General features: G+C 36.1%; 3 protein-coding genes and 1 long non-coding RNA gene across 5 annotated transcripts in view; 2 read left to right on the top strand and 2 right to left on the bottom strand.

Annotated features, from left to right (window-relative positions):
• Positions 1–8028, top strand: part of ankmy1 (ankyrin repeat and MYND domain containing 1) — a 15419-nt gene extending 7391 nt beyond the window's left edge. The window contains exons 8-19 of the mRNA XM_015030120.1: positions 898–1195; positions 1273–1457; positions 2422–2593; positions 3960–4100; positions 4187–4294; positions 4375–4482; positions 4561–4683; positions 5557–5658; positions 5751–5916; positions 6568–6631; positions 6717–6871; positions 7804–8028. Coding sequence (XP_014885606.1) covers positions 898–1195; positions 1273–1457; positions 2422–2593; positions 3960–4100; positions 4187–4294; positions 4375–4482; positions 4561–4683; positions 5557–5658; positions 5751–5916; positions 6568–6631; positions 6717–6871; positions 7804–7964 — 1783 coding nt within the window. The 3' untranslated portion in view covers positions 7965–8028. The remainder of the gene's footprint in view (positions 1–897; positions 1196–1272; positions 1458–2421; positions 2594–3959; positions 4101–4186; positions 4295–4374; positions 4483–4560; positions 4684–5556; positions 5659–5750; positions 5917–6567; positions 6632–6716; positions 6872–7803) is intronic.
• Positions 8029–8177: 149 nt separating this feature from the next.
• LOC106946042 (uncharacterized) lies at positions 8178–9268 on the bottom strand. Its single transcript, XR_001424683.1, has 2 exons — positions 9170–9268; positions 8178–8625 (listed from the first exon to the last, which is right to left on the bottom strand). It is a non-coding gene; the product is annotated as an uncharacterized LOC106946042 (long non-coding RNA).
• Positions 9269–9630: 362 nt separating this feature from the next.
• LOC106946040 (E3 ubiquitin-protein ligase RNF14-like) lies at positions 9631–14877 on the top strand. The gene is made up of 7 exons (XM_015030119.1): positions 9631–10031; positions 10421–10551; positions 11200–11712; positions 12523–12601; positions 13269–13472; positions 14204–14376; positions 14470–14877. Exons 1-7 carry the CDS (start codon positions 9878–9880, stop codon positions 14530–14532), a joined length of 1317 nt encoding a protein of 438 aa, XP_014885605.1. The 5' UTR covers positions 9631–9877; the 3' UTR covers positions 14533–14877.
• A 9153-nt stretch (positions 14878–24030) lies between these two features.
• The window catches only part of zmat3 (zinc finger, matrin-type 3), a 17300-nt gene continuing 15125 nt past the window's right edge, over positions 24031–26205 (bottom strand). For both annotated transcript variants that reach the window (XM_015030111.1, XM_015030112.1), the window contains exon 6: positions 24031–24511. In XM_015030111.1, the coding sequence (XP_014885597.1) occupies positions 24303–24511 (209 nt within the window). In that variant the 3' untranslated portion in view covers positions 24031–24302. The remainder of the gene's footprint in view (positions 24512–26205) is intronic.

Below are 26205 nucleotides of genomic sequence, written 5' to 3'. Positions count from 1 at the left end.
GAGTTATTGTAGATCACAGGTGTCAAACTCCAGTCCTCAAGGGCCGCTGTCCTCCAGTTTTTAGATGTGCCAGAGGTTCAAAACGTTGGAATGAAATGGTTTAATTACCTCCTCCTTGTGTAGATCGGTTCTCCAGAGCCTTAATGACCTGATTATTCTATTCAGGTGTGGTGCAGCAGAGGCTCATCTAAAAGTTGCAGGACACCGGCCCTTGAGCACTGGAGTTTGACACCCCTGTTGTAGATGGTGGCAGCTGTTGGCAGAAAAGATCTCCTGTAGCAGTCTGTAGTACGGCCAATTTGAAGAAGCCTCTGACTAAAGACACTGCTCTGAATATAAAAGCAATTTCAGAAAAATTTCTTTTTTATATATATATATGTATCCTTCAGTTTGTGATTAATCATTTACTAAATTGGTTGACCATTATTTCAACAATTGATTAATTACAATTAATCATTTCAGCCCTTGTTGCAAATAATGCACATAACTCACTTTTTACTTCAGGTTTAATCATTCTTAGCACTTGCAAGAATTAAAAAACCATCAAAGCAAAGAACAAAAGAAAACAAATCACTAAGCCATTATGTAAATTTAAGGTGTGATTCACTGTCTTTGAGTCTGGGGCATATTTTGCCTTAATGTTTTGAGTCTGTATACTCCAGTTAATGATTAATTCATTACTAAATTAGTTGACGATTAATTCAATGACAGATTAATCACGATTAATCACAATGAATCATTTCAGTTCCTTGTATTGTCATTTCCTTTAACCTTAGCTCTTCGTGCAGGTGCTAAGTGTATGTGTTTGTGTGTGTATACACGAGCATGGAAGTATCTGAAACAGATTGAGGAAAACACAAAATGATTTATTCCCAAAGGTATTTATTTTGTTTGCAGGGCATCTGAAGAGCCGCCTGTACATGTCTCACATGGCCAAAATGGTGAAATCCCTGCAGACTCTGAGCAGCTACAGGAGGAGAGGAAAGAGACGGGAATGGATGAAGGCTACGATGCCACAGAGAAATCTGGAGACGAGCAGAGTGTTAGAGAGGATGTGGAAAGTGAGCTAGAGAAGCTAAAGGATGAGCTCAACAGAGATGTGGAGAATTTAACCGAGAGTGAAAACAGAGAAGTCAGCGTTCAAGAGTTGGGTGAACACATTTCTCTGGGGAGTGAGCAGGATGTCCCAGCCGAGGTAGCAGGACAGTCATGCTGAACCCACCCCCCTTTGTTTTCTATGTGTTTTTCTGAGAGCTGTGATTCTGTCTGCAGCAGGGCGAAGACCACGATCTGACCCGGAATCAGAGCCTTGATTCCACCTTTTCCATCCGCAGCAGAGACATTTCTGAATCAGAAGAGACGCTGCAGCAGTCAGCTGAGCTGCTGACTTTGGCTAAGCGAACCCCGCAGTGTGACTCACAGGAGATTATACGCAAAATGACTCTCAAGGAAATCGAGTCAGTGATCATTCCCCCCTCACATGCTGCTCCTTCGTTCTAGGTCTAATGGTGATGATGTGATCTGTGCAGGGTCTCTTAAACTCATGTCTAAAATTAAAACCTTAAAATGTATTTAAAAAGTTGGCCTTGCAGTTTTAGGACCACTTTTTTCTCAGAATTTTTACCTTAATCTCAAAATTCTGAGATTAAAGTCAGAATTCTGGAAAAAAAAAGGGTCAGAATTCTGAGATTAAAGTCAGAATTCTGGGGGAAAAAAGGTCAGAATTCTGAGATTAAAGTCAGAATTCTGAGAGAAAAAAAAATCAGTATTCAGAGATAAAGTCAGAATTTTTTTTTCAGTAGCTCTAATTTTTCGTACAAACATGTTAAACACAGATCTTAAATTTTGCCATAGCAGGATTATTTCATCTTGTATGTAGTTTTTGTTCTTTCATGACTTTTCTGTCAGGCCAAGTGATGTGCAGACATCATTGTGTTCTGTACTACAGTGTTTTAGGACCATTGTAGACAGAAAAAATACAGAAGTAAATTTACACTAAAAAACTCAAATATTTTTAGCCTAATCTCTGTCATTTTCTCGAGAAAAAAAAATAAGTTTCAAAAGTCTAAAATTCCTGACTTTTCTAACTCAGAAATTTATATTTTTTTCTAGAAAATTTCTGAGCTTAAGCTCTAACTTTATGAGTTTTTTGGCAGAAATGTACTCCTTTTTTGTACTGCGTCATCGTAGTCCTGTGACAGGAGGCGGCTCACTCATTTTTAGCTAGCTAGCTAGAGCTAGCTTTCTTCCTATTAATAGCGGATATGTGCAAATGTATCACCAGCTGGCTGGACGGTGTTCATTTTTGCCACTTGTTTACATTTGCTCAGAAATTTGCTTTGAGCTGACATTAAAAATGTTTTTAAAAGTCTAAAATGTAACTTGTTAACACCGGCAGAACCCCTGTTTGTGCTCGGCTAGGCCCCGTGTTCGTTTAACAACCCTGAAGCTGTTACTGGATCGTGGAGCCGACCCCAACTGCTGCAGGGTCCCAATGCCCGTCCTGTTTTTGCCCATAATGGCGGGCGACACTGAGGTCGTCCATAAATTGCTCATGTGTGGAGCTCGTACTGATATTCGCCTTCCAATGAAGGTAGGAATCTCCTATGTAAATTATATTTATTTTTAGTGGGAACTAGAAATTAATGTTGTGATTGAGGATCAAGACTGGGAGCAAGTGTGTGAAAATGGACATAAACTGACTAACAATCCAACATGGAAAGAATTTTATTGGAAAGTAATCGTTAGATATTTCAAAACACCATGTATTATTTCAAAATTTGATCAAGCTAAATCAAATTTGTGCTGGAGACAGTGTGGACTAGTCGGAGATCACACTCGTATCTTCTGGGATTGTCCAAAGATTAAAACGCTAGGAGAGGGAATTAGAGAGGAAATTTCAAATATTTTACACATTTATATTGAATGGAACCCCCTTGTCTTTGTTCTGGGAGTAACCCAAGTCATTTATTAAGTTAAGAAAACCGGTACTTGTTTGGAATCCTTGTACACCTAGCCAAAAAAATGATAACAGTAGGTTGGTATAAACTTTCACCCCCTACTATAAATCAATGGAATGAGAGACTAGTGAGCGTTTATACAGTGGAGAAAATAACAGCAAAACTAAACATGTCCACTGATTTATTTGAGAAATGGTTGAACCCAGTTAACATTGTAGCAAGTATAATAAATGTAAACACAGGTATACTCTTTATATGTATATCTAACATACGTCTCTGTTAAGATGCAGGCAAAGGTTACGGGAGGAAGATCTTCCCTTTATTTCATATTTCATGTTTATAGTCCATTTGTAGCCTGTGTTTTATATTCCACTGATTGATGGAGAAAAGACTCCTTGGAACTTCAGCTCACCGAATCGTTCGGATGTTCTTGTTCAACTGATTTGTTTGGTTGTACTGGAAATTGATGTTTGTGATTTAATGTACTAATTATTGAATTTGAATCCAGAACTAATAAAATAAAGTCTTTGTTAAAAAAAAAATTATATATTTCTTTTAAACTCGAAAATCTTTGTAAAACAGTAGGTAGGGATTTTTCAAGCTGTAGAAGTGGCATTCCACAATACACATGAACACGCACAGAAAAGAACAGAAACAACATCATGAAAAATGCAGAATTAAGGAAAACTTTGATTTTGTTGATTTTTTTTGTCTTAAAAGTATAATGTATATTTTATTTTACAGTCCTGGCTTAATTACTTTAGCACAGTTAGCTGCTAATGTAATTAGCATTAATCAATTACCAAATTGGCTGACGATTATTTCAATAATCGATTAATCACAATTAATCTGATTAATCATTTCAGCCCTCATGAGATTATGCTACTAAAGATTAATTTAATTTGGAGTGTAATAGTAGATCATATACTTTAAGTAATTTGTAGTTTATCTCAGACTTGATTACCTCCAACATGCCGGGTTTTTTCTTCCTTTCTGTAGAATAAAGGGTTTTATCCCCTCCATGTTGCTGCAGCGTTGCACGGTTCTGAAGGTGCACAAATCACTGAAATGCTTTTACACGCTATCACCGAACCCGACTCTCGGGCATGTGACCAGGAAGAGATCTACCAACCGGATATGGTGCATGTTTATGTTCACCTTCTAACATACTCCCCTGTTTAATAAAGGAGGTAAAGTGTAAAGTTAGTATTTTTCTGTCTTTTCAGGCCTTCATGGTGGATAAAGAGTGGGAGGACGTGACTGAGGACATGCATCTGAAAGACGGGGGCCGAACTGCCCTGCACATAGCCTGCCAGAGAGATGGGGACTACTCGGTCTGGGACAACAGTTCACACATTCACAGCTGTACTCATCCTTAGTCATATGAAATGTATTTTATTTGTGTGTTTTGCAGAATGCCTGTAAAGTGGTGGAGCTCCTGCTCTCCCACGGAGCCAGCACCAACCTCCTCTGGAGCGGACACTCTCCCCTCTCCTTGGCCATAGCGAGCGGCAATGATGAGGTACCGCCGCCCCCCTCCGTCAGGGCAGCGGTTGCATAAATTTAAGACTCGTCATGTTGCCCTCTTGTCTTAACTCAGGCAGTGGAGGAGATCTTGAAGGCAGGCGCAGATCCTAACTTACCTCTGGGCTGGAGGGTGGGCAGTGCTCTCTGCGCCCTCGCCAACTTCAACTACCGCTTAGGTGGCAACAGAATCAAAGTGGTAAACTCAAACGTAGAAATGTATTTTAAAATAAATGCAAATTTACATTTAGTTGTGATTTCTCACCATAAGGAGTTACACTGCAAAAACACAAAATCCTATAAAGTATTTTTGGTCTAGTTGCCAGTGCAAAACTAACTCACAAGTGATTTTTCGGCAAGATATAGGAACTTGTTTTAAGTAAATAATTCCTTAATATTGATGAAACAGTACTAGTTATAGGTGAAGTAATCTGCTAGTGGAACAACACATTTTCCCCATGTTATCATTTAAAATGTCTTATTCCACCTGCAGATTATTTCACCAATAACTAGTATTTTTTAATCAATATTAATTAATTATTGACATAAAACATTTTCATTTCATTAGCTGTAAGTGGAAAATCATCATAATTAACAGAAATAAAGACTTTTAATCATCCATATGTTTAGAAATAATGTATAAAATGTGATAAAGTTCCTGGAATAAGTGAAGGATTAAAATATGTCAGCTATCCACTGCAAAAACTCAAAACCTTACTAAGTATTTTTGTCTAGTTCAGAGTACAAATATCTTAGTGCAGCTGAAATAAGACAAAATTAACTTAAAAGCAGCTTTTCTTGTGTTGCTCTGTGATGGGTTGCAATCTGTCCAGATTGTGTCCTGTATGGAGCTAAATTGGGGCCATAAAGTTTGTAAAAAATAAAATAAAACTGAAACAGAAAAAAATAAACTGAATTAAAAAAGTGTTGAAACTTAAAAGATTTTTTTTTCAGTTTGAAAAATTTTGGCCTCAGTTTAGCTCCATAACTAAATTGCTCTCCCCCTTAACAGACAAGCGAGTGTAAATAATGTATGGCTGATGTAATAAGATAAAATTATGTGTCTTTATAGCTTGACATGTTAGCTGAGGCTGATGCTAATATCCTGATGCAAGTTCCAGTGGGCGAAGGGGTGGGAACCGCTATCGACTTTGCATACCACTCCTTCCAGCTGGTAACCCTGTTGCACCATCTAATAATTTGCCTCTGGAGGTTAAAAGTCATTTGAGTTGCTGCATTAAGTGCTTCCATCTGAATATGCTGTAGGATGTCCGTTTTGCTCGCACTCCTTTCCACGCCTTGAACATGCAGGAGAGGACTATAATAAAGAAATGGCGCCATCTTCTGACTCTGATGGCGGATCTGTTGAGGAAGAGTGCTGCTCTGGAGGAGAGGAAGACTCTAGAACTGGAGCAATCCCTTCAACCGACTGGTAAGTGCAACATTTTATTTGCAAAACATATGCAAGTTATTATTTTTTTCTGTAAAGTAATTTAAGAGTAAGTGTATTAAGTAAGTAGTAGATTAAGAGTTAGTAGATTAATCAGTTAATTATTATAATAACTAGGTTGATCTAAAACTGCTACTTGAGAAGTTCTGGGTAGAACATACTTTCAGGCAAAGGTTTTTTTGTCTGTAATGCAAAATGTATATATTTTTTGTACAATTTTGGCTTAATTATTGCTCTGCGTATGTTATTCTTTCAGCAGATTTTTGAGTCTGGATACTCTAGTTAATGATTAATGGATGACTAAATTAGTAGATTATTATTTACAGTTAATGTGATTAGTTGATTCAGTATTAGATATATTATTAGGTTTATGCAAACTTTTCCAATGTTCTGATGTCAGAATATAATTCTGTAAGTCCTGGACTTTGTGTATATGCTCTTATTTGACATATGTCCCCTTTAAATATTCAGATGTTCACACACACACACACACACACACACACACACACACACACACACACACACACAGAGTCGTAGGTTGTTATCATTTCTAATGATAACTTGACTTATGTGGCATGTATGAGGGTTTTTTAGTTGTAATAGTGACTAATTAAACACTAATAACACCCATAGCTCCAGAGGACGAGACCCCAGGCAAGCGTACCGCCTCAGGAAAAACGCCACCCAAGCCTCCGAGGTACACACTATTTTTATATCCTTCCTCTTCAATCCGCCTTTCACACTGCACTTCTCAAACCCCGCGACTGTAAATCCTTCCTCAGGCTGCCGGTGTTAAAGTTCTGCTATCACTGCGGCCGCTCTGTGCTTGTGAAGCTGGCGATTTGTGGCCGTTGCCAGAGGGTGTACTTCTGCTCCAAGTCCTGCAAAATGAAATCCTGGGATGAAAATCACAAGGAGGAGTGTCTCCAGATGGCAGGTGAGAATCCACAGATATCAACATAACCGCAGTAAACCTACATAGAATATGAAATTTAGGACATGGACACTCTGAGGAGAAGTTTAATTAAATTGGGCTTAGAAACTAATAAGAAAATACTACTAACATGTTGGACTATGTGAGATGTCACATTTATGGTTTTTGGAGATTTAATTTTTGGAAAATCTGGATTTTTTTTTTGTCACCAATGTGCTTCTTGGGTTTCCATAGTTACAAGACATGTCAGCATGCCCAGGGCGGCCATCTTGGTTGACAAGCATTTATACAGCTTTTATTCAATTGGCCTTTGAATTTGGGTCAACTCTGCAACAAAACATAAGGATCAGGCTTTATTATTATTATTTTTAGAATAAAGTCTTATTACTTGAATAAAGTCATAATATAAGGAGAATGAAGTAGTAAATTTATGAGAACTCCAACATCAAAAATAAAAAAGTTATTAATTAAATCTTTTTTTTCTCATTAAAATTGTTTTTTTATGCATCGCGTTTGTTTTGCTACCCGTTTACTGAGCCCAAACTCAACACATTTGGGTTTTCCCCCCTATTTTTTCTGTTGTCAGTTAATTTCCTGTTGTTATATTTAAAGGCAAGAAAGTTAAAAAAAAAAAAAGCACTTTTTTCTTATAATTTTAAGACGTGGTAAAATTGCAGCTGTATTCTGCTAATGTTATATTCTACACAGAAAGGAATGATTGAAATAAAAGGCACTTTTAGAAAATATTTTCTGCCATTTGGAATTTTGTTTTTGGGAAAAGAAATAGATTAAAATCACGTGGTATGAAAAAAATTGGAGCTATTTCACCCAGCCTGACTAAAATGTCAATATTGGATTAATAAATAATGTAAAATATGTATTATTGTTCAGGTGAGTAGTGTTTTTGACTTGTCTTTCTTTTTCTTTAAATGCAGCCTATCTCGATGCCCATCGGAAGAGATCTTCGTTTAAACCGCGCAAACCGAAAACCGTAACCATCATAAGATACAAGCCAGAACCGCCCAAACCTCTGACCAAGGCGCAGCAGGCCATGGCGAACCAGATCTACCTGAAGGAAAACTACAGTCTCATCTGACGGGTTTAAATGCTTTGAAAAGTAGCTGTTATTTTTAAATTAAAGTAATTTGAACTTAAATGCAGTTGTGCCATTAACAACAGTTCTCTTAGTAAGAACTATTTTATGATCTGTCTGAAGACATGTAGATCATACATGTCTTCCTTCTTCTTTGATTTCTTTTCCATAATTTTAAAAATGTCAAACCAAAGAAATACACAGAAATCTCAGGACTAAGCCATTTTTGTATTTGTTTTATTTTTTAATACATGTTGATCTTGATGTAGTTTTGTTTCACCTCTGTTATAAATTTCTGTTAAATGTTGGGAATTTAGGGAATTTTATTATTTCTGCAGAGGCGTTGGGGTATAAGTGGTGCACTTAAATATTTCCTATTGTGATAATTTTTTTTAACATTTATTCATGGTTTCAAAGAAAAAATTTAATTTTTTAACATTGTTTTCTCATAGGCAATAGTGGATTAAATGATGCTCTCTGAAATAAAAACTCGTCTCTTCAGGTTTGTGAGGTTCTTTAGGTTCTTCGTAGCATTTGTTTGTTCTATGGTATGTGTTGCAGTTTGCGCAGAAAGCATAGCTGCAGACAGAGCACATTGCTGCAAGGCTGGACTTCTCCAGAATCACAGCAGAACCGCAAGTGAGCCGAGGACAATACGTGATGTCTAAAAGTAAAAACATTCGTGATGTAGTTTTCATTTAACTCTGAAATGTATCTGTGTTCTTATCTGTCAGATGTAGTGAAATGTGACCCATTATACTTCCTTGAACAGGTTCGGGAAATGGTACAGATGATAAACTAGAATGCAGCAAGTGGATTGTATATTTAAGTCACCAAATATACAATCCAGCTGCCACTGTACATGGTAAAACCAGCAAACCAAACTTGCTGAAGCTCTGCTGAAGGTTGCTAGGTAACAGGCAGGCCTCTGCTGTGGTTGCTAGGTAACGGCAGAGTGCTTGTGGAATGTGTCTGCTGATTTGTGACATTACATTCAAAAGCTGCTTTGAAACAGCTCATTTTCCAGACACCAAAAACTTGAACTTATTGCCAGAAATTGGCAAGATGCTTTTTATTATTTTTATTTTTTTAAAGCAGTTTTGCTGCTTTTAGAAGCAGAAAAGGAAACGCAAAAAGGTTAAAGAAAACAAAAAAAAAGTGTCCACAGTGTGTTTTGCATAATAGGTCTCTATTATAGAAAGGCATACCAGGCATGAAGTCCAGGGTAGACTGTAGGAGAAGACAATCATATCTGTGAAAGAGCTCCTCTCCTACAAGACTTTTCACCTGAAGGAGGCATTAGAGATGCACAGAAGGGAAAAGGTGAGAATAAAATTCTAGGAAGAACAGAAGTAATTGAAATGTATACGATGAATATATTTATTTTCACCAAAACAAACATAACGGAACAAAAATATTGTAAGTTTATGGCTCATTTTAGCTATTAAATATGTAATTTAAATTTTTTTTAAAGAATTTTAAAAATATTTTTAAAGTATGTAACTTTTAGAATTTTTTTCCCCATATATGTTGAATGTGTCTATGTTGTGACAGTTTAGCATGAGACACATAATCTGTAAAAAAAACAAAAAAAAAAACAACAACTGAGAGCCTCTGCGCGTCACTGTGGAAACTCGTCCCACTGTTATTGTTACAGCTGATTCCCGAACCTTGCATCAGACTGCAGTTTATTAAGGCGAGTCCAGAGGGACGGACTCATATGGACCAGGAAGCTGATGGAGACACAGTAAACAGCTGGCGTGTAAACTAAGTCCATTTTTAAACACTAGCCCCTTTTAATCATTTGGTTGAAGGAAGTTGTTTTTTTTTTTTTGTTTTTTTTTAAAAGAGAATATTTTAAGCTGCTTCGCTGTCATTTCGAGCAGCGGCGGAATAATTTAGCGTCTCTGGACTTCATGAATACGGACTTGGTGGAGCAGGAAGACGAGCTGCTCGCCCTGCAGAGCATATTTGGTTCGGAAGAGTTCGTCCGAAATGAGTCGAAGTCTGCCGGAGAATTCCGAGTTTCCGTGGAGCTGCCAGCGGGATTCACTGTGCTCCTAAATCACGGTACAGTTCAGAAAACTGAGCAAAATAGGGCAGAAGGGCGATGTTATGTGGAGCTGCGCTTCTACACTGGCTTTTACGGCAGCAGTTTAACTCCGTGGTGTGTTCAAGTTAGCTAGTACAACAGAATATCTGTAATAACCTCAACAAAATGTCATTCACCATCGAGATACGTTTTCCAAGAAATCCTTGACCACTTTTGAGACAGTTAAGATAAAACGGGCCCAAAGTCCAATCATTTGTTTGCTTCAACATTACCCTTTTTCTTTTTTTGTCAGAAAAGAATTAAAACATTTCTAAACTATATCTTTGTGGAAGCAAACATAAAACCAGACATGACTGCTTACATAATAGGCAAGTATTAGTGTCATTAACTTGTTTTTATCCTTCAGGTGGAACAATAAGGCAGTATGACGTCTCTTTCCTTCCACCGCTGCTTCTGACCTTTGAACTTCCTGGAGATTACCCGTCCTCTGCCCCTCCCTCCTTCACTCTGACCTGCAGCTGGCTGACACACCCGCAGGTAATAAATAAATGACATTGGTGGAAAAACGTCTGAAACGATGTGCTGGGGATCAGTCACACAATAAATAAAAAGTTACCCACTATATGTGACGTATAGGGAGGGGCGCTGCGCTACAGGGGCGCCAAAAACGAGGGTGTGAAATTTATTCCTAGTCAGCATTTTCTGCATCCAGTCAAAGTCCACACTGAAAATGAACCTACAAGAAAAGAGGAAAATATATGCAAACCTCTAAGAACTGAAAATACTACGCCGGTGGATTAGGGTTATTGCTGATTAAAAAAATTAATTTTCAGTGAAAAATTCTGCAAGTTTTAGATTAATCTTGAACATTTTGAAAAATCTTTGACTTTTGAGACTCGGTTCCGATTAGAAACAAGGCAGAAATTTAGTTTTAAATTTTGAAGATAATCAAAATCTTATGTTTTTTTCTAAAAAAATTTCAGAGATTAATCTAAACACTTCTGAGTTGTTTCTAGCAAATACTTGAATTATCAAACTTCTGAGATTAATTTGAAAAAAATTAACGACGGAAGAGTTTTTTGGCAGAAATTTATTCCCTTCTTTTCTATCTATAACGGCCTTAATACGCCGTCGTAAAATCCCTCCAAACCAAGGATTAAATTATTTTTTGTTTCTCTGTCTCAGCTAACTTCCCTGAGTGATCGGCTCACAGATCTCTACCAGGCCACTGGGGGCGCTGTGGTGCTCTTCTCCTGGATCCAGTTTCTGAGAGAGGAAGCCCTGAAGCACCTGGACATCCACAATCTGCTGAAGGTTCCTTCTGAGCAGATCGATTCTTCCTCAGCTTCAGACAGATCTCAACTTCCTGCGTCTGTTCCGGCCGGACAGGAAGTCGTCCCTCCAAACGAAGACCAAAGTGACTCTAGTGTCTCTTTGACTGCGTCTCAGATTCTCCTGTCCCAGATTTTGATCCACGATGCAGAGCAGAAAGAAAAGGTGTTTGCAGCCACGCCGTTTGACTGTGGCGTGTGCTTCTCGAGCCGGCTCGGGTCCGAGTGCGTTCAGCTGTACGAGTGCGGCCACATCTTCTGCCGGGTCTGCCTCGACGAGTTCTGGAAAGCACAGATTACGGAGGGGAACGTCCGTGGCGTTACCTGTCCTCAGGTAGACTGCTCTGCCACGCCAACGCCTGCACAGGTACGCCGCATTTTGAGACCCGCCGACGTAAAAAGGCAATCATACAATCAATTCAAAGGATTCTTAAAGCTACAGTTAGTGGAAGCTAATGCTAAAGCGCTAACCATAAACATCAGCTCCCCTAACGCGGTATGCTAAGGTGATACCTAGTGGAAGCTAACCTACAGCGCTAACTTCAACAGTGTTGATACTCACCATGTTCCAATGATACATGTATCATTGGATACAGCGCTTGACCAAAAATAGCCAATCAGAGCCAGGAGGCGGGTCTTAGCGAGGTCGGTCATCCTAATGTACTCACTGCTAAATGTGCTAATGGTGGAGAAACAACTTACTGTTACAGGAAACCATTTATCGGCCATGATCAGTGGCTATTCTAACATTAGCTCCACTAACATTACCATTACTATTCACAACATGCTATGCTAGCTGCTTGAGCAAAACCACTCCACATTGTGATTGGCAGCACTAAGACCCGCCTCCTAGCTCTGATTGGTTCTTTCGTTGTTTCTAGTTAGCATTGGGAGAAGGCAGAGGAGCTAAACTTGTATCACACCACACTGTCACAACAATGAAAGTGATAGTTTCAACTAATATCTAAATATATATATGTAGTAGAAACGTTAATGCAACAAAGTATAAAGTTTTCATTATTTTTTTTTATATTTCAATAGCTATAATGAGCCATACATTTACAGTATTTTTCTTCTTTTTTGTTTGTTTTGGTGAAAATAATTACATAAATCTCATACATACATAGAGTTTTATCCTCACTTTTTCCCTTCTGTGCGTCTCTAATGCCTCCTTCAGGTGAAAAGTCTTGTAGGAGAGGAGCTCTTTCACAGATATGACCATCTTCTGCTACAGTCTACCCTGGACGACATGCCTGGTATGCCTATATGTAATGGGGACCTATTATGCAAAACACACATCTTGGATGTTTTTGTGCTTCCATTTAGGTTTGAACTGCTTCTGAAAACAATCTAAATGTTTAAATACAAAACAGCCAGAAGTTTTCTGACAATAAGTTCATGTTTTTGGTGTCTGGAAAATGAGCCATTTCTAAAACCTCCTGAATGTGACATCACAGATCACCAGGCACACGTTCCACCCCCGTTACCTAGCAACCATAGCAGAGTTCCACCCGTTACCTAGCAACCCAAGCTGAGCTCCAGCACGTTTGGTCAGCTGGTTTTACTGCTGTATACGCTGTACAATGGCTGTTGGAAAACACAAGAGTTTCCCATCGACTTAAAACCCAGTAACCTCTGGCTACATTGTTGTTGGTTGTGAAGGAGGTTTCACTTCTGCTTTTCAAAGATGTACGGTTGTGTAATGGTGCATCTGTTTACATCTGTTTTTACATGCAAGTATAAATGTTGAGTTATTGTGCAAAAAATTTAATGAACATGTTTTGTATAAGCTATCCTATCCTGTTCAAGAAGCATTAGAGGTCACTTGTAATTGGCTCTATCAGAGATAAAAATTCAGATACATTTCAGTGTCAAAGGAAAACTACAGATGCTCATCTCTCATTTTTTATTTTTCATTTTTAGACATCATGTATTGTCCTCGGCCGACTTGCGGTTCTGCTGTGCTTCTGGAGAAGTCCAGCCCCGCAGCGATGTGCTCTGTCTGCAGCTTTGCTTTCTGTGTAGACTGCAAAAACACGTACCATGGAAGAAGCAAGTGCCATGAAGAACCTGACTTATCTACAGCGAAGAGTGAAGATCTGCTGATTGCTTTACCAAAGACAGGAGGTACATGGAAATATAAATTCTTCCTGTGAAAAAAAAACAAAAAAACAAACTGTGCATCTGGAAAACCTGATGATTTGGTTGAACTTAAACGATTTGAGGAAACCATTTACCTTAAACTAGGGGTGTCCAAACTGTGGCCTGTGGGCCATTAATGGCACTTGGAACAATGCATGACAAATTTATACAGAAAAAGTCTGTATGCACTGTCTGTTATAGCTGTGTGTTATTTTAAGTCGAATTTCATAGTAAGTAGGGCTATAAATATCTGACTCTTTACTAAAAAAACAAACTACATATCAATTATTTTATTGAATTTGGTTAATAACAGGGTTTTTATTACTGGAAATAATCTAAATGTTTTTCTAGACCAAATAAACTGAAAACAAATATCCAAAATGTTGGTCCTTTTATTAAGACAAAAACTATTGCATGTTTAATTCTGATTTTTTTTTTAAAAAAAATCACAATAAAATTATTTTGGATTTAAGTTTGGAAAACAATATGACAGATTGCTAAATACTTTCAACTTTGGGATTCTGGCCCATGTTTCAAAAAGTTCAAACACCACTCTGAAATAAATTAATGAAATGAAATTCAGTCATATGATATAAATTGTTACCATTTAAAGAAAAAAAAATTATGAAAGAATGATTTAACAAACAAGACTGAATGTCCAAGTTGTGTTTCAAGATATATTTTATTTTAATTTTGTTTATTTTAAATTTTTCCAGATGGGATCCAGGCACTTATAGAGGAATATGCTAAAAGCGGCAAGAGAAGGCGTCGCCTCCTAGAAAACAAATATGGCCGTAAATTGTTTGTTTATACCTTCGAAAAGCATATTAGCGACAAATGGATAAGCGCCAACACCAAACCCTGCCCTCACTGTTTCTCCCCAATACAGGTACGTTTTGTTTTTAACAGCTCTAGATTCTCATTGTTTCAGGCAATCTGGTTCTGTTCTTCACATTATGTTGTTTTTTTGTTTGTGTTGCAGAAATATTTCGGATGTAACCACATGTTTTGCACTCAATGTAAAGGGAAGTTTACGTGGCAGTGATGCTGTAGACTTGACTTTTTCTTTAGAGAAGTCTTTCTCAAACTTTGGACCGCGGCCGCCCCCTAGTGGCCGCCCAGGTACTGCATGTAAACGACCGTTTGTTTACTGTGACGTCAGCTCGAAATGCGACGCTACAGCTAGCTTAGCAAAGGACAGAAATAATGGATCAAACCGGGTCACTCAAAAGAAAAACTGAAGATACCGGTGGAAAGAAATCAACGGCAGGAATACTGCAGAGGTGGGCAGAGAACTCAGATACTGTACTAAAGCAAGAGTAGTTCTACTTCGACATATTTTTACTCAAGTAAACATAAAAAGTAGCTGTCCAAGAAATTAGTCAAGTAAAATAAAAAGGTATTTGGTAAAAAAGTACTGGGTAACTGATCAAATTACCATCATTTCATATTTAAAAATGATTTAATCATATGGAAATTTAGGTATTTTAAATTTCGAAAAAGACAATAATTCATAAGTAACAAGAAATAACAAAATCAGGCAAAAGAAAAAATGTCCAAATCACTTTCTTTCAATAAAATTTTTTTTTTTTAAATTTTAACAAAAACTGCAGGTCTGTGTCTGGTGAATCTTTGATTAAAACATATTTGTTTTTCATTCAGTGGGTAGAAAATCCAGAAATTTTACTCAAGTAATAGTGAAAATACTTAATAATAAAATAACTTTTAATTGGCTAGTAGTAAAAACACTCCTAAAACTATTTAAAACAACAACAAAAAAAAAGGTTACTCGGGTAAATGTTACTGCCCAGCTCTGTTGAAATGATCAGAGGAAGCCATTCCTGACTGATGTGTCATTCACTACAGATTTGATTCTTTTGAACAGCTCTTTGCCGTGAACGAGTCATTTGGTGAGAACTGTTAAATTTTTACGACTTTGCTTGCTTATAAGTCACACGTCAACAGCTATTGTTATTTTATTTACTTAAAAATAATAATTTAATCTGAAAATAAAGACAACTAATAAAAATTTGTTATTTTTATATTTAATGGTGCAGAAGAGGATTTTTATTTCTGCCAAAGTAACTCAAGTATTTTTCTTTTATGATTCTTAATTACAAATAGTCCTAAAATGTTATTAATGCACATAACACAATAAGGCTCACAGGAAGTAAACTTGTGAAAATAAAGCAGAATTACACAATTTAACCTTAATTACCAAAAATGTCGCACATATAGTCTAAATATTTCTTATTTGTGACTCTGACTCTGTTGGACCTCAGACTAGGAAGAAAAATAATTCTGACATGGATAAAGAACCTCATGCTGTTTCTGTTATAAACTGGAGTACACAGCATGAATTGCAGCTGTAATGTAATTAACTTCAGTCCTGCGGCCTCTCCCAGGATTTTATGACTGTTACGAGATGGAAGTCCAAAGGTTCAGGTCCATTATCTGAAGTCATTAGCAGAGCCAGTAGCTTCTCCGTCTCTTCAGCCATTAGCTCCAAGTCCAGACTGAAACGAACTGGAGCAGCATCAGTTTCCTTATGAAAGGAATCAACTCTAGTATTGGTATTTTTAGGTTTTAGTAAATCTTATTTTCACTTAAAATTTTTGTGACAAAATGCTTGTTGTTTCAAACTACAAGATTTTGCAACGTTACAACAATTTGATAGTTTTCTGAGGAATGAGCTTTGCTAACCTGTTAGGGAAGAATCAAGGGAGAGAAGGAAAAGCTTATTTATAATTTCAGCAGTAAAACCAGATTTATTAAAACCTTTCTGTCAACACTGGGAACACAAACTGCTAAAACTCTGTCCAGTAACGGTTTCATTATTTATCTGTGAGGTCAGGCCCACAGAAACATTCAAAAACTTTAAAACTCATCTAATAAAAATGCAACACTCCAGCGGTTTGCTTTCTGTCACAAACACTAGATGGCGCTGAAGAAGAACAGCTAAATGAGCCTTGGAAATGCTGCTTTTCTTTTTTGCAAGCAGAACAACAAATGTACAAACTGATGTTTATTTTATGCAAAGCATTAAAAAAAACCTAAATAATTTTTAGTGCAACAGTATGCCAGCTCTGACATAATTAAGTTAAAATTGTTCAACTTTTTACGTTACATTTAAAAAAGACAGTAAAATGTCTAAAATAAATCCACCAGCCAACATTTTATTTGCTTTCAAAAGCTCCCAGGTGCTGCTGCTGCAGCTTCTGGGTGTTTGACACCTTCATACAGACTTGCTGTTTTTGAAATGTCCTCCTCCCTTCCTATGTTGTAAAAACATGATGCAAGCATGTCCCCCATGCTGCAGGGTTTTTTTTTTTCCAAGACAGAAAATGTCAGGTTTCACTCATTGTTCCAGGAATGATTCAGTTTAACTACAATAAAAATGTAATAATTGGATAGAAGAGGACCTAAAACTGAAGCTAAAACCGCCACCTGAGGAGTTCTGGGTAGAAAATGTTTACTTTTTTGGATAAATTACTGTGTTGTTTTTTTCAGCAAATGGCCATATTTTAGACTCTTTATTTTTGTCTGCAGAGGCCCTAATACACCTGCAGAAAAACTCACGTTTACTGCAGGTTTAATAATTTTTAACTCATGATGGAATTAGAACCATCAACAGAACAAACAAAACAAAACACTCAATCATTCTGCTCTGTAAATATCTAAGATGAGGTCAGCAGGTTACATTAACACCAACTTGATGACACACAAACAACTCAGCAGAGGCACAGGTTTATTTTTATTCAGAGTAATATAACAAATAACTATTTAAAGTAGATTATGGAGAACATTTGCTCCTTTCAGGCTGATGGCTGCATGTTTCCCCTGCAGCGCTGCGAGCTGAGCTGCAGCGGAGACCAGATGAGACTTTAGTGATGAAAACCGCAGCTCAGCTTTTATCGCCTGCATGTTTATTCATCTGTCATGAAACACAAGCATACACAGAAACGACAGCGCCTGCCGTCCAGGCCTTCACTCAGACAGTAGGATGGAGTTTTAATGCGGTTCAGAGGCACTAAACGTGTGCTGAGGTTTTTCCACAAAGATCACAGGATCATCCGCGTCCCTACAGGGGCGATGCCGACAGATTCACGGCCCTGGGCAGGAACCCCAGGTGGAGGATCCTGAAGTGTGTCTGTAAACCAGAATATACGGGTTTCCATGTGAGACAGGAGGTATATGTTTGGAAAATGACTACCATCCCTTTTCACAAAATGTACTGAATCTCACAATTAGGAATTAGAAACTCGTAATTCTGACTTCAAATCTCATATTTCTGCTTTCACTGCAAATAATTCTTGCTCATTTCTCACGATGCATTTGAAATTAATAATTGACTTTGAAAGTCAAATTACTAACTCCAAATTATTCTAATGACTTAGTTTTATATATAAAAAAATTGTCTTTGAAATTCAGTTTTGCAAGTCAGATCTCATAATTCTGATTTTATTTTACATCATTTTTATTTATTTCTCTTAGTGATGTCATTTACTTACTTTTAATTCCATTAAAGAGTTTTATATTTTTTTAAAAAGTTCCTTCGAAATTCTAAATTATGTTTTTGAAATTTTGAAAGTTAGATCTCATAATTCTGATTTTATATCACATAATGTTTGCTTATTTCTCTTAATAATGTTTTTAAAAGTCATAGTTATGCCGTTGGAAATCAAAATGATTACTTCAAAATTCAATTTTTTTTTTCAAAATCCAGTTTTGAAAGTCAGAATTATTGAAGTAGAATCTAAAAGTTATCACCATATTTTGTATAACTATTATTTTGTATCTTATGACAAAAAAAATCAAATAGTTTAAAATTTTGTAATTATAACTCTGTTACTCCTGTATTACTTTGAAATGATTTATCATTTTAAATCAAAACTCATAATTGAGCTTTTAAGTCACAAACTCAACTTTGTATCTTAAATTAATATCTAAATTATGACATGGGTTAATAAATACTTAGTACAAATAATGTACAGATAATGAATACAAATAATATGAGTTTGTTTAAAGTATATATATATATATATATAACTTTGGGGTGTCAATAAATACTTAAGGTGCTTATAGATTTTAATTTTAAGCTTCAGTGGTGAATAAAATAACATTTTGATTTTTGATGATGATGCTCAACATAACCCCACTTTAGGAAACACTAACTAGGCGGTTAAGTTGATGCTTATTGTCCTGATAAACAAGACAATGTTTTTTTAAAGAGCTTAAACTTTAAAAAATTCAATGTTATTATTCTTCATTTGAAGTTTAGATGATCAAACACTAAAGTGCCTCATGACAAGCAGAGTGGAAAACATTTCATCTGCAACTTTTAAACTAAGACAAGTTGAAAATAACTAACTTTCATGTGTAGATTCTGCCAAACAGAAGACAAAAATAGATTCAGGTTCCCTTCCAATATGGCAAACAGTTTTAACATTTTAAATGTTTCACAGTTTATGTTTCTTTTTTTAGCTAAACTTCCCCTTTTTGGCCGCCTGCCATGCCTGGTTTAGTCCAAAGTCCCAGCGCACGGACAAACGCACAAAACCACTCACCATCGTAAACATTACATTTAGAATCGCTAAGAGGTATATATCGACAAAAATAGTCTTCACTTGAAAGTAACAATAAATGGTCAAATGTCTTTCCATATAAACACCAATGCCTTTTTTTTTAACATCCAGTGTAAAAATTGTTTTGCTAACTTTCCTCTTTATCCATAAATATCTCCAAATAAATACAAATGTCTCCCAAACCCTTAAGCAGTCGATAGCTGCAACTTCATGCACAAAAAAAATAAAACAGGCATTTCTGTCATGTACAACAAAACGTTGAAGTTTAACACTAAACTCATTATTTTTGAAACATGTCAGCATCTCAATAACAGTGAAACAACTTCATAAATTCATATTGTGATTACCCATTCTATGATCTATCCAGGAATAATAAGAAGGCAAGAAAAAAAGGTACATCAGGCTTTCTAAAATATTTGTGCAGCCCATTGTTGAGGCCAGACGCACTCTTCAGCGCTACAAAGCAGCATTCACTGATGTGGCCGTTTTTATATGGAAGTATATTTGGTACAAAAGTATCTGTGCTTTGTAGCTGTGAAGTTGAAGTCAGAGATTAAAATCTTACAGGAATTTTGTAATTGTAGATTTTTGTTGTCTTTCACAAAAACAACAACAAATTCTTAAATACAAGTACACAAATTGTATTTTAGTCACACTTTAAAGTAGCTCCGTAGTTTAAGTCCATTACTTACAAATAGTTTCAGTCTCAATGAGGCAATGAAAGTTTCGAGATTTAATGAATGGGATAAACTAATAATAAATTAGTAGTTTAAAAATAATTTAGTTTAGATTTTTCTGTTTTAAGTGAAGACAAAAGATTTTGGCTAAATGAAATGTTGGATATGATGTTATTAATTAGTTATTAAATATTAATGAAAAATTGCAGTCATCTGTTGACCTTCCGACGTATAATTGACTGTTGACATGAAAATTTTTAGCGACGCAATCAAATCTGGAGTAATTTGGTTTTCAGCAAATAGCCTTAAAAAAGATGTTTTTAAATAAAACTGGAAATGTTTTATTTTCACATTAGACTTTATGTGTTAATCTGACAATGAGAACAATGGAAAACTTTCCATGGGGACCTATTATGCAAAATTCACATTTTTCACATTTTTGTTCACCCATTTATGTTTCTATTCTTTCTAAAAACAGCTAACGCACTTTTTTAAAAAAAAAAACAGCTGTTTTTGGCAATAATTTAATGTGTTACAGTGTTTGGAAAATGAGCCGTCTCAAAAACCTTCTGAAGGTTGAGTCACATTCGACTAGAACTCTGCCATTACCTAGCAACCCCAGGAGAGCTCTGCTGTTACCTAGCAACCCCAGGAGAGCTCTGCTGTTACCTAGCAACCCCAGGAGAGCTCTGGCGTTACCTAGCAACCCCAGGCAGAACTCATTCTAGAAGGAACTCAAAATATTCAGAACGAACCAGACTGAAATCTTATATTCTAAGAATGATTTTGTGTAAAAAAATGCAATAAGGATGTTTTGTTTAGTCCATAAACCTATAATTTGTTCAAGGAGCATAGTAGGTGATCTTTAAGTTAAAATAAATCTAAATGTAAACAGGGAGGCAGAACAACTGGCAGATTTACCGCATGATGTATTTAGGATGCAGTTACAAATTTCCAAATCTTCTCATAAACAAGCGTATTATTTACTCTTTCATTTTTTTAGGACTTCTAACATCACAAAACAGACAATTTTCTTTCTAAATGCTCATATAAAGCAAAAAAAAAAAAAAAGAATAATATATTATCCTTTATATCCAACTAAAGTAAATCTTAAATAATTAACGCACAGTTTGTTTTTAAGGTCCAACTTTGCTCAGATAAATCTGACAAAGAAACTTCAATCTTTGGTTAAACTGCACTAAAAAGTAAAATTGGTTTCAAAGTAAATTAAAAAAAAAATCAAAGTGAGTTAAATATTGTTTTGTTGTTTCTGGTCATCCTGCATTTTCTGCTTCCCTGAGAGAGAATCTCATTTTCCATTCTGGTTTCTGTCAACGCAATAAATCATCTTATCTTAGCAGATAAGATGATCTGCTAAGATCATCTTATCTCAGCAGATAAAAATAAAATGTGTTTATTTTTTTCCTAAAAATAAACACATTTTATTTTTAGGAAAAGGAGGAGTACTGGTAAGGTTTAAAAAAAAGGAAAGCCATTCCTGACAAGCCGTGTCTCCCAAATCTGGTTACTCACATCAGATCCTCATTGCTCCTTTCTGATCAGATTTTTTTTGCATTTTAATAATCAATGTAAACACTCACATGGCTGTTTTTTATTATCAGTGTGTGATTGTGGGCAGGTGTGTGTTGGTAATTAAAATGCAGAGGTTTGCAAAAGTGATTCACTCCCTTTGTGCTTTTGGCAGTTTGGTTAAACTGCAGCCACAAACTTTGAAATATTTTAGTAGGAAATTATTTTAGGGATCAATTCTAAGGTAAAGATTAATGATTTTTAAATTCCCTTTTAAAAATTAAAATTTGAATGTTATGGCTATCACAAAAATAACATTAACAAAAATTACAGGAATATAATGTTTATTCTCATAATTTTATAACTTTTCTCGTATTTCTACAACTTTATTCTAATACGACTTTGTTCTTGTAATATTCTGAATTTATTTTCATATTATTTAAACTTAATCTTATATTATTTTGACTTTATTCTTGTAATATTGTGGCTTTCTTAATCTTACAGATTATTTAGATGAAAAGCAAATTTATTTTTGTGTTTTCAAACTAATAATCCTGTTATTTTTACTTTTTTGTCAATTGGTATGCAGAAAAAAATGATTTTTTTTCGAAAATCATCTTTTACTTTGACAGATGTTTTTGGCTAATGAAATCCTTTTCATTAGGTCACGCCATGAGTAAGGGTTTAACCTTTTGCATCAAATAATCAGCATTTTTCATTGTTTATATTCATATTAGCCACATTTAAAGGTACAGTCCCTGTTTTCAGTCTGTGAACTCAAAATGCCTGATGAATGCGTTTCTTCAGCTCGGCTGAACTAGAACATTAAATTAGATAAACAGAAACAGGAAAATCACATTTATGTCCAGTTACAGGATGGAGCTTTCTGGAGAAAACCAGAAACTGGACAGGAAGTGGGTCATGGGAGTGAAGGAAAACACAACAGGCTGCATTTCCGCTCACTGCCACTTTAAGCTGCAATAAAACCGGCGATTTTTTCTGCTTGAATAAACCAAAACGACCTGCAGCAGCTCTGCAATTTACAAACTAATTCAAAGTTTGGCGTTAAACGGTTTCCACTGTGAGGAAATGTTGCCGTTTCCCTCCACAACGCAGCTGCTTGACGGAGTTCTGGGGCCATAGTAAGAAAATAAAGCATAAAATTACTAAAGTCGAAATAACGCCAGTATAAAGTTGTAATATTATTAGAATAAAGTACATTTTAGAAGAATAAAGTTGAAGTAATTGGAATAAAGGCGTAATATTATAAAATAATGTAATATTACAAGAATAAAGTTGCAATATTATTAGAATAAAGTTATACAAGGATAAAGTTGAAATAACATGAGAATAAAGTCAATATTATGAAAATAAATTTGTGATATAAACACATAATAATGCAAGAATGAAGTTGGAATAACATGGCTTTGTTCATGTAATACTGTGACTTTATCGTCACATTTATTCTCATAATTTTATTACTTTATTCTTGTAGTTTTATTTTATTAGCTTGTCCCCACCTCTCCATCGTATTTCTGCAGTCAAACTGAGACTATTAGCAGCTTTTAGTTAAACACTGAAGGAACCAAAGTTTCCAAATAAACTAAACATGAATAAACATACAGTCTGACGTAGTGAGTCAGTGTGAACAGGGATGATTAAAGGAATTAATTGTAGCTTAAGATGCTGAGAAGAACTAAAGAATCAATAAGATTCATATTTTATTCTATATTTACACCTTTAATGTTTCTGTATTTACATAACATCTGGATGGTTTATTGTGACTTATAGAAAAGCTCTACCACAGTACAGGTTGGTTTCTATTGTATTGCCAGAGCGACAGAGGTCAGAGGTCAACCTAAGCCCCCAGTTTCATTTAACACTCCTGCAAAGTTAATTGTGCTTTTGTTGGTTCTGAAAGGTGAAATCAGCAAGTCGTGCTTTGGGTTTAACTCGTCTGTCAGGCTGTAGAGATGCTGAACTTGTGGCTCTGCAGAGCCAATAAAAAATACCTGGAGAGCCGTTTTTACTTCGCCTCCTGCTGACTTCGGTCCTGATTGACTTCTGTTTAGTTTTTACCACGTTTTCATTCCCCTCGGATGCTTTTAGCTCCGTGTCTCGTTACTAAATGTTCCTGCAGACTTCTGGTTTGTGATTAGTCTTCTGAACAAGCCCAGTTTTTATTTGCATTTCATTTGCATTCTCTCTAGTAACCTGAGTCTGAATGAATCCTGCTCAACTCTGAGAAGGAAAGCAGGTCAGGAAAAGTACAAAAAAGGGAGTCATTTGTTTCCAATCCATATGTTGACTAAATTGTTGTTGTTTTTTTTCATTTTCTCCAAACTGTTTGGCAAAAAAAATCTATTTTTCTTAGTATGTTTTACTCTGGATAAGCACTAATCACCAATTTAAAACAAAAATAATATATAGGCACTGACAAAAAACTAAATTTTACCAAGTCTGGTTTCTAGTGTAAATATCTTAGTACAATTAAAATAAGACAAAACTAACTTACAAGTAACTTTTCAGCAAGAAATAGGAGCTTGTTTTATGTAAATAATTTTCTTAATGTTGATGGAAAAATTACTAGTTTAACTGGCAGATTATTTCTCTTATGGGAAAAATTTCTTTTTATAAGTGAATTTATTTTCCAGTGGAACTAGAACTTTTTCATCAAAATTAAGGAATTATTAATATAAAATAAACTCGCATATCTTGCTGAAAAGCTACTTGTAAGTTAATCTTCTCTTATTTCAGGATACTAAGATATTTACACTAGAAACTGGACAAAATTACTGGGTATATTTTGTGTTTTTGCAGAGTAAGAATCCAAAACATCTTAAATGAGGAAAAGACAGATGTAACTATTTACTACTTGATCTACCGTTTGAGCTGCTGTAATACTTTTAAAATGCTCCTGACTAGATTTGACGTTTAAATTAAATCTTAGATGATCTGCGGTGAGATCTGGCCTCCATTTTGGATGTTGGGATCTGTTCGGGTCGGCTCTTTCCACGGCCCTCTTAGCTGTAGCCGAGGTTCTCCATCTCATGGCGGTATCTCAGCTCCGACACTTTGGCTTTGTGCTGCTTGCTCTCCAGATGCTGCCGGAAATCCGTCTCCTGCTCGGCGCCGCAGTTGCACATGGAGCAGTAGAACTGCCCGCTGGGAGTCACGCACATGGCCAGGTCCCTGGGGATGCGCTGCCTCGGCCTCGGGTTGTAATACGGCCCTGGACGGGGCGGAACGACAAACGGGCAGCGTTAATTTCACATTTTGCATGATTTTGCACTTTCATTTGGTTTTCCAATGCTTAAAAATACACCCAGCCATTTTTTGGCAATAATGTATTGTTTTTTGGTGTTTGGAAAATGAGCCGTTTCCAAAACCTCTGGAATGTAACGTCACAAATTGAAGCACAGACCGTTACCTAGCAACCCCAGCAGAACTCCAGCATGTCACCTAGCAACCCAAGAAGAATTCCAGAACGTTTGGTCAGCTTTACACTATAATTATTCCCTGTTATAACATTATAATATTACATGTTATAACAGTTATATTACATAACTGTTGCACTGTTATAACAGTTATAATGGTCTAAGCTGAATTATTAATTTTTTTAATTGCAATTTTGGTTACAGAGACTCCATAATACACTTTAATTATTGTTTTGTTTTTAATTTTTAAAATGTTTTCCTGTTCCAGTGTTAAATATTCTTTAGACTTACCGTCCAAAAACCATTTGCTGCACTCTTGTTGGTTGCGCAGGAGGCTCCACTTCTGCTTTTCAGAAGCATTTTATAATTGTGCATCTGTTTGCAGCCATTTTCACATGCAAGAGTAATGCAGCAGATTATTTGTATTTAAAGTGACAAGACACCCATCAACAGCTCATTCTGAAAAGAAATAGTCCAGTCAAACTAAGAATAAGCAAACTCTGGTCCACCTGCAAACCTGGCTCTTGATTCGGTTGAAGTGAACTCTGGTGCTGTTACAATGCTCATGTGAACACCAAGCAGGCCAGAAACCGCTCCAAAAGCAGGAAGTGGATTTCAGAGCAGAGCATTCTGGGTGAATACAACCTCTAAACTCGACTAATTCTGCTTTTCTTAAAGTTCAGTGCAAACAGAAACAAGTTTAATAATAGGATAAAAAAAAGACAGAATGATTCAGTTATCCTGATAAAATAACCGTCTTCAGTGAGAAACAACTCAGGACAATGTTGTTTAATGTTTGAGTAGAAAGTGCAGAAAAGTGTCAAAGAGACAAAAATGACAGCGACAAAGCAACCAAACTGCACAAGGTCAGCTGTTTTAGGATATTCCCATCATAAAATCTGCTGACATGAGCAGATAGTTGTGGAAAGAGAATAAACAGATTGTTTTTACTCTTATTCTCTTTAACTCTTCACCGATTTGCTAATGAGTTTGTAAAGAAGCAGATCCGGAATCAGACACAGCAAGAAGGGCATGTTTACGTCAGCACAAGGTCTGACGTTCTCATGCTGTATCTGCTTACACACACACACACACACACACCCAAACACACACACACACACACACACACACACACACAAGCTCAAAAAGGTGAAAACAGACACTGTGCAGGTTTTTCTCACCAAGCTGTTACTCTATAGGTTAGCTCAGTGTTTTTCAACCTTTTTTGAGCCAAGGAACAGTATTTTAATTGAAAAAATCTCAAGGCACACCACCAACCAAAAATGTAAACAAAGATACTCTGTAGCCGTCTATGTTGCATATATAGTCATTTTTATCAAAGTGTCTTGAATACGAATCAAATAAACTCAAACATGTATTTTTATCACATTTTGCATTTCTTATTTCAAATTGCACGTAACATGTCCACTTCAAAAATACATTTGAACAGTGTCACAACACTGTGGTATTAAATTTAAAGAAGTTGTAG

The sequence above is a fragment of the Poecilia latipinna genome, unplaced genomic scaffold, assembly GCF_001443285.1.
Source record: "Poecilia latipinna isolate Pla-1442-1.1 unplaced genomic scaffold, P_latipinna-1.0 Scaffold173, whole genome shotgun sequence".
Classification (NCBI taxonomy): domain Eukaryota; kingdom Metazoa; phylum Chordata; class Actinopteri; order Cyprinodontiformes; family Poeciliidae; genus Poecilia; species Poecilia latipinna.
Note: the sequence above shows the minus strand (reverse complement) of the source record. Positions and strands in the feature narration are given on the sequence as shown.

Bases quoted from the DNA above. Each gene is read 5' to 3' on its own strand.
- LOC106946040 (XM_015030119.1), top strand. From the start codon at position 9,878: ATGAATACGGACTTGGTGGAGCAGGAAGACGAGCTGCTCGCCCTGCAG. The intron at 11,713-12,522 runs GTACGCCGCATT...TGCCTCCTTCAG, and splicing joins CCACGCCAACGCCTGCACAG to GTGAAAAGTCTTGTAGGAGA. The intron at 13,473-14,203 runs GTACATGGAAAT...AAATTTTTCCAG, and splicing joins TGCTTTACCAAAGACAGGAG to ATGGGATCCAGGCACTTATA.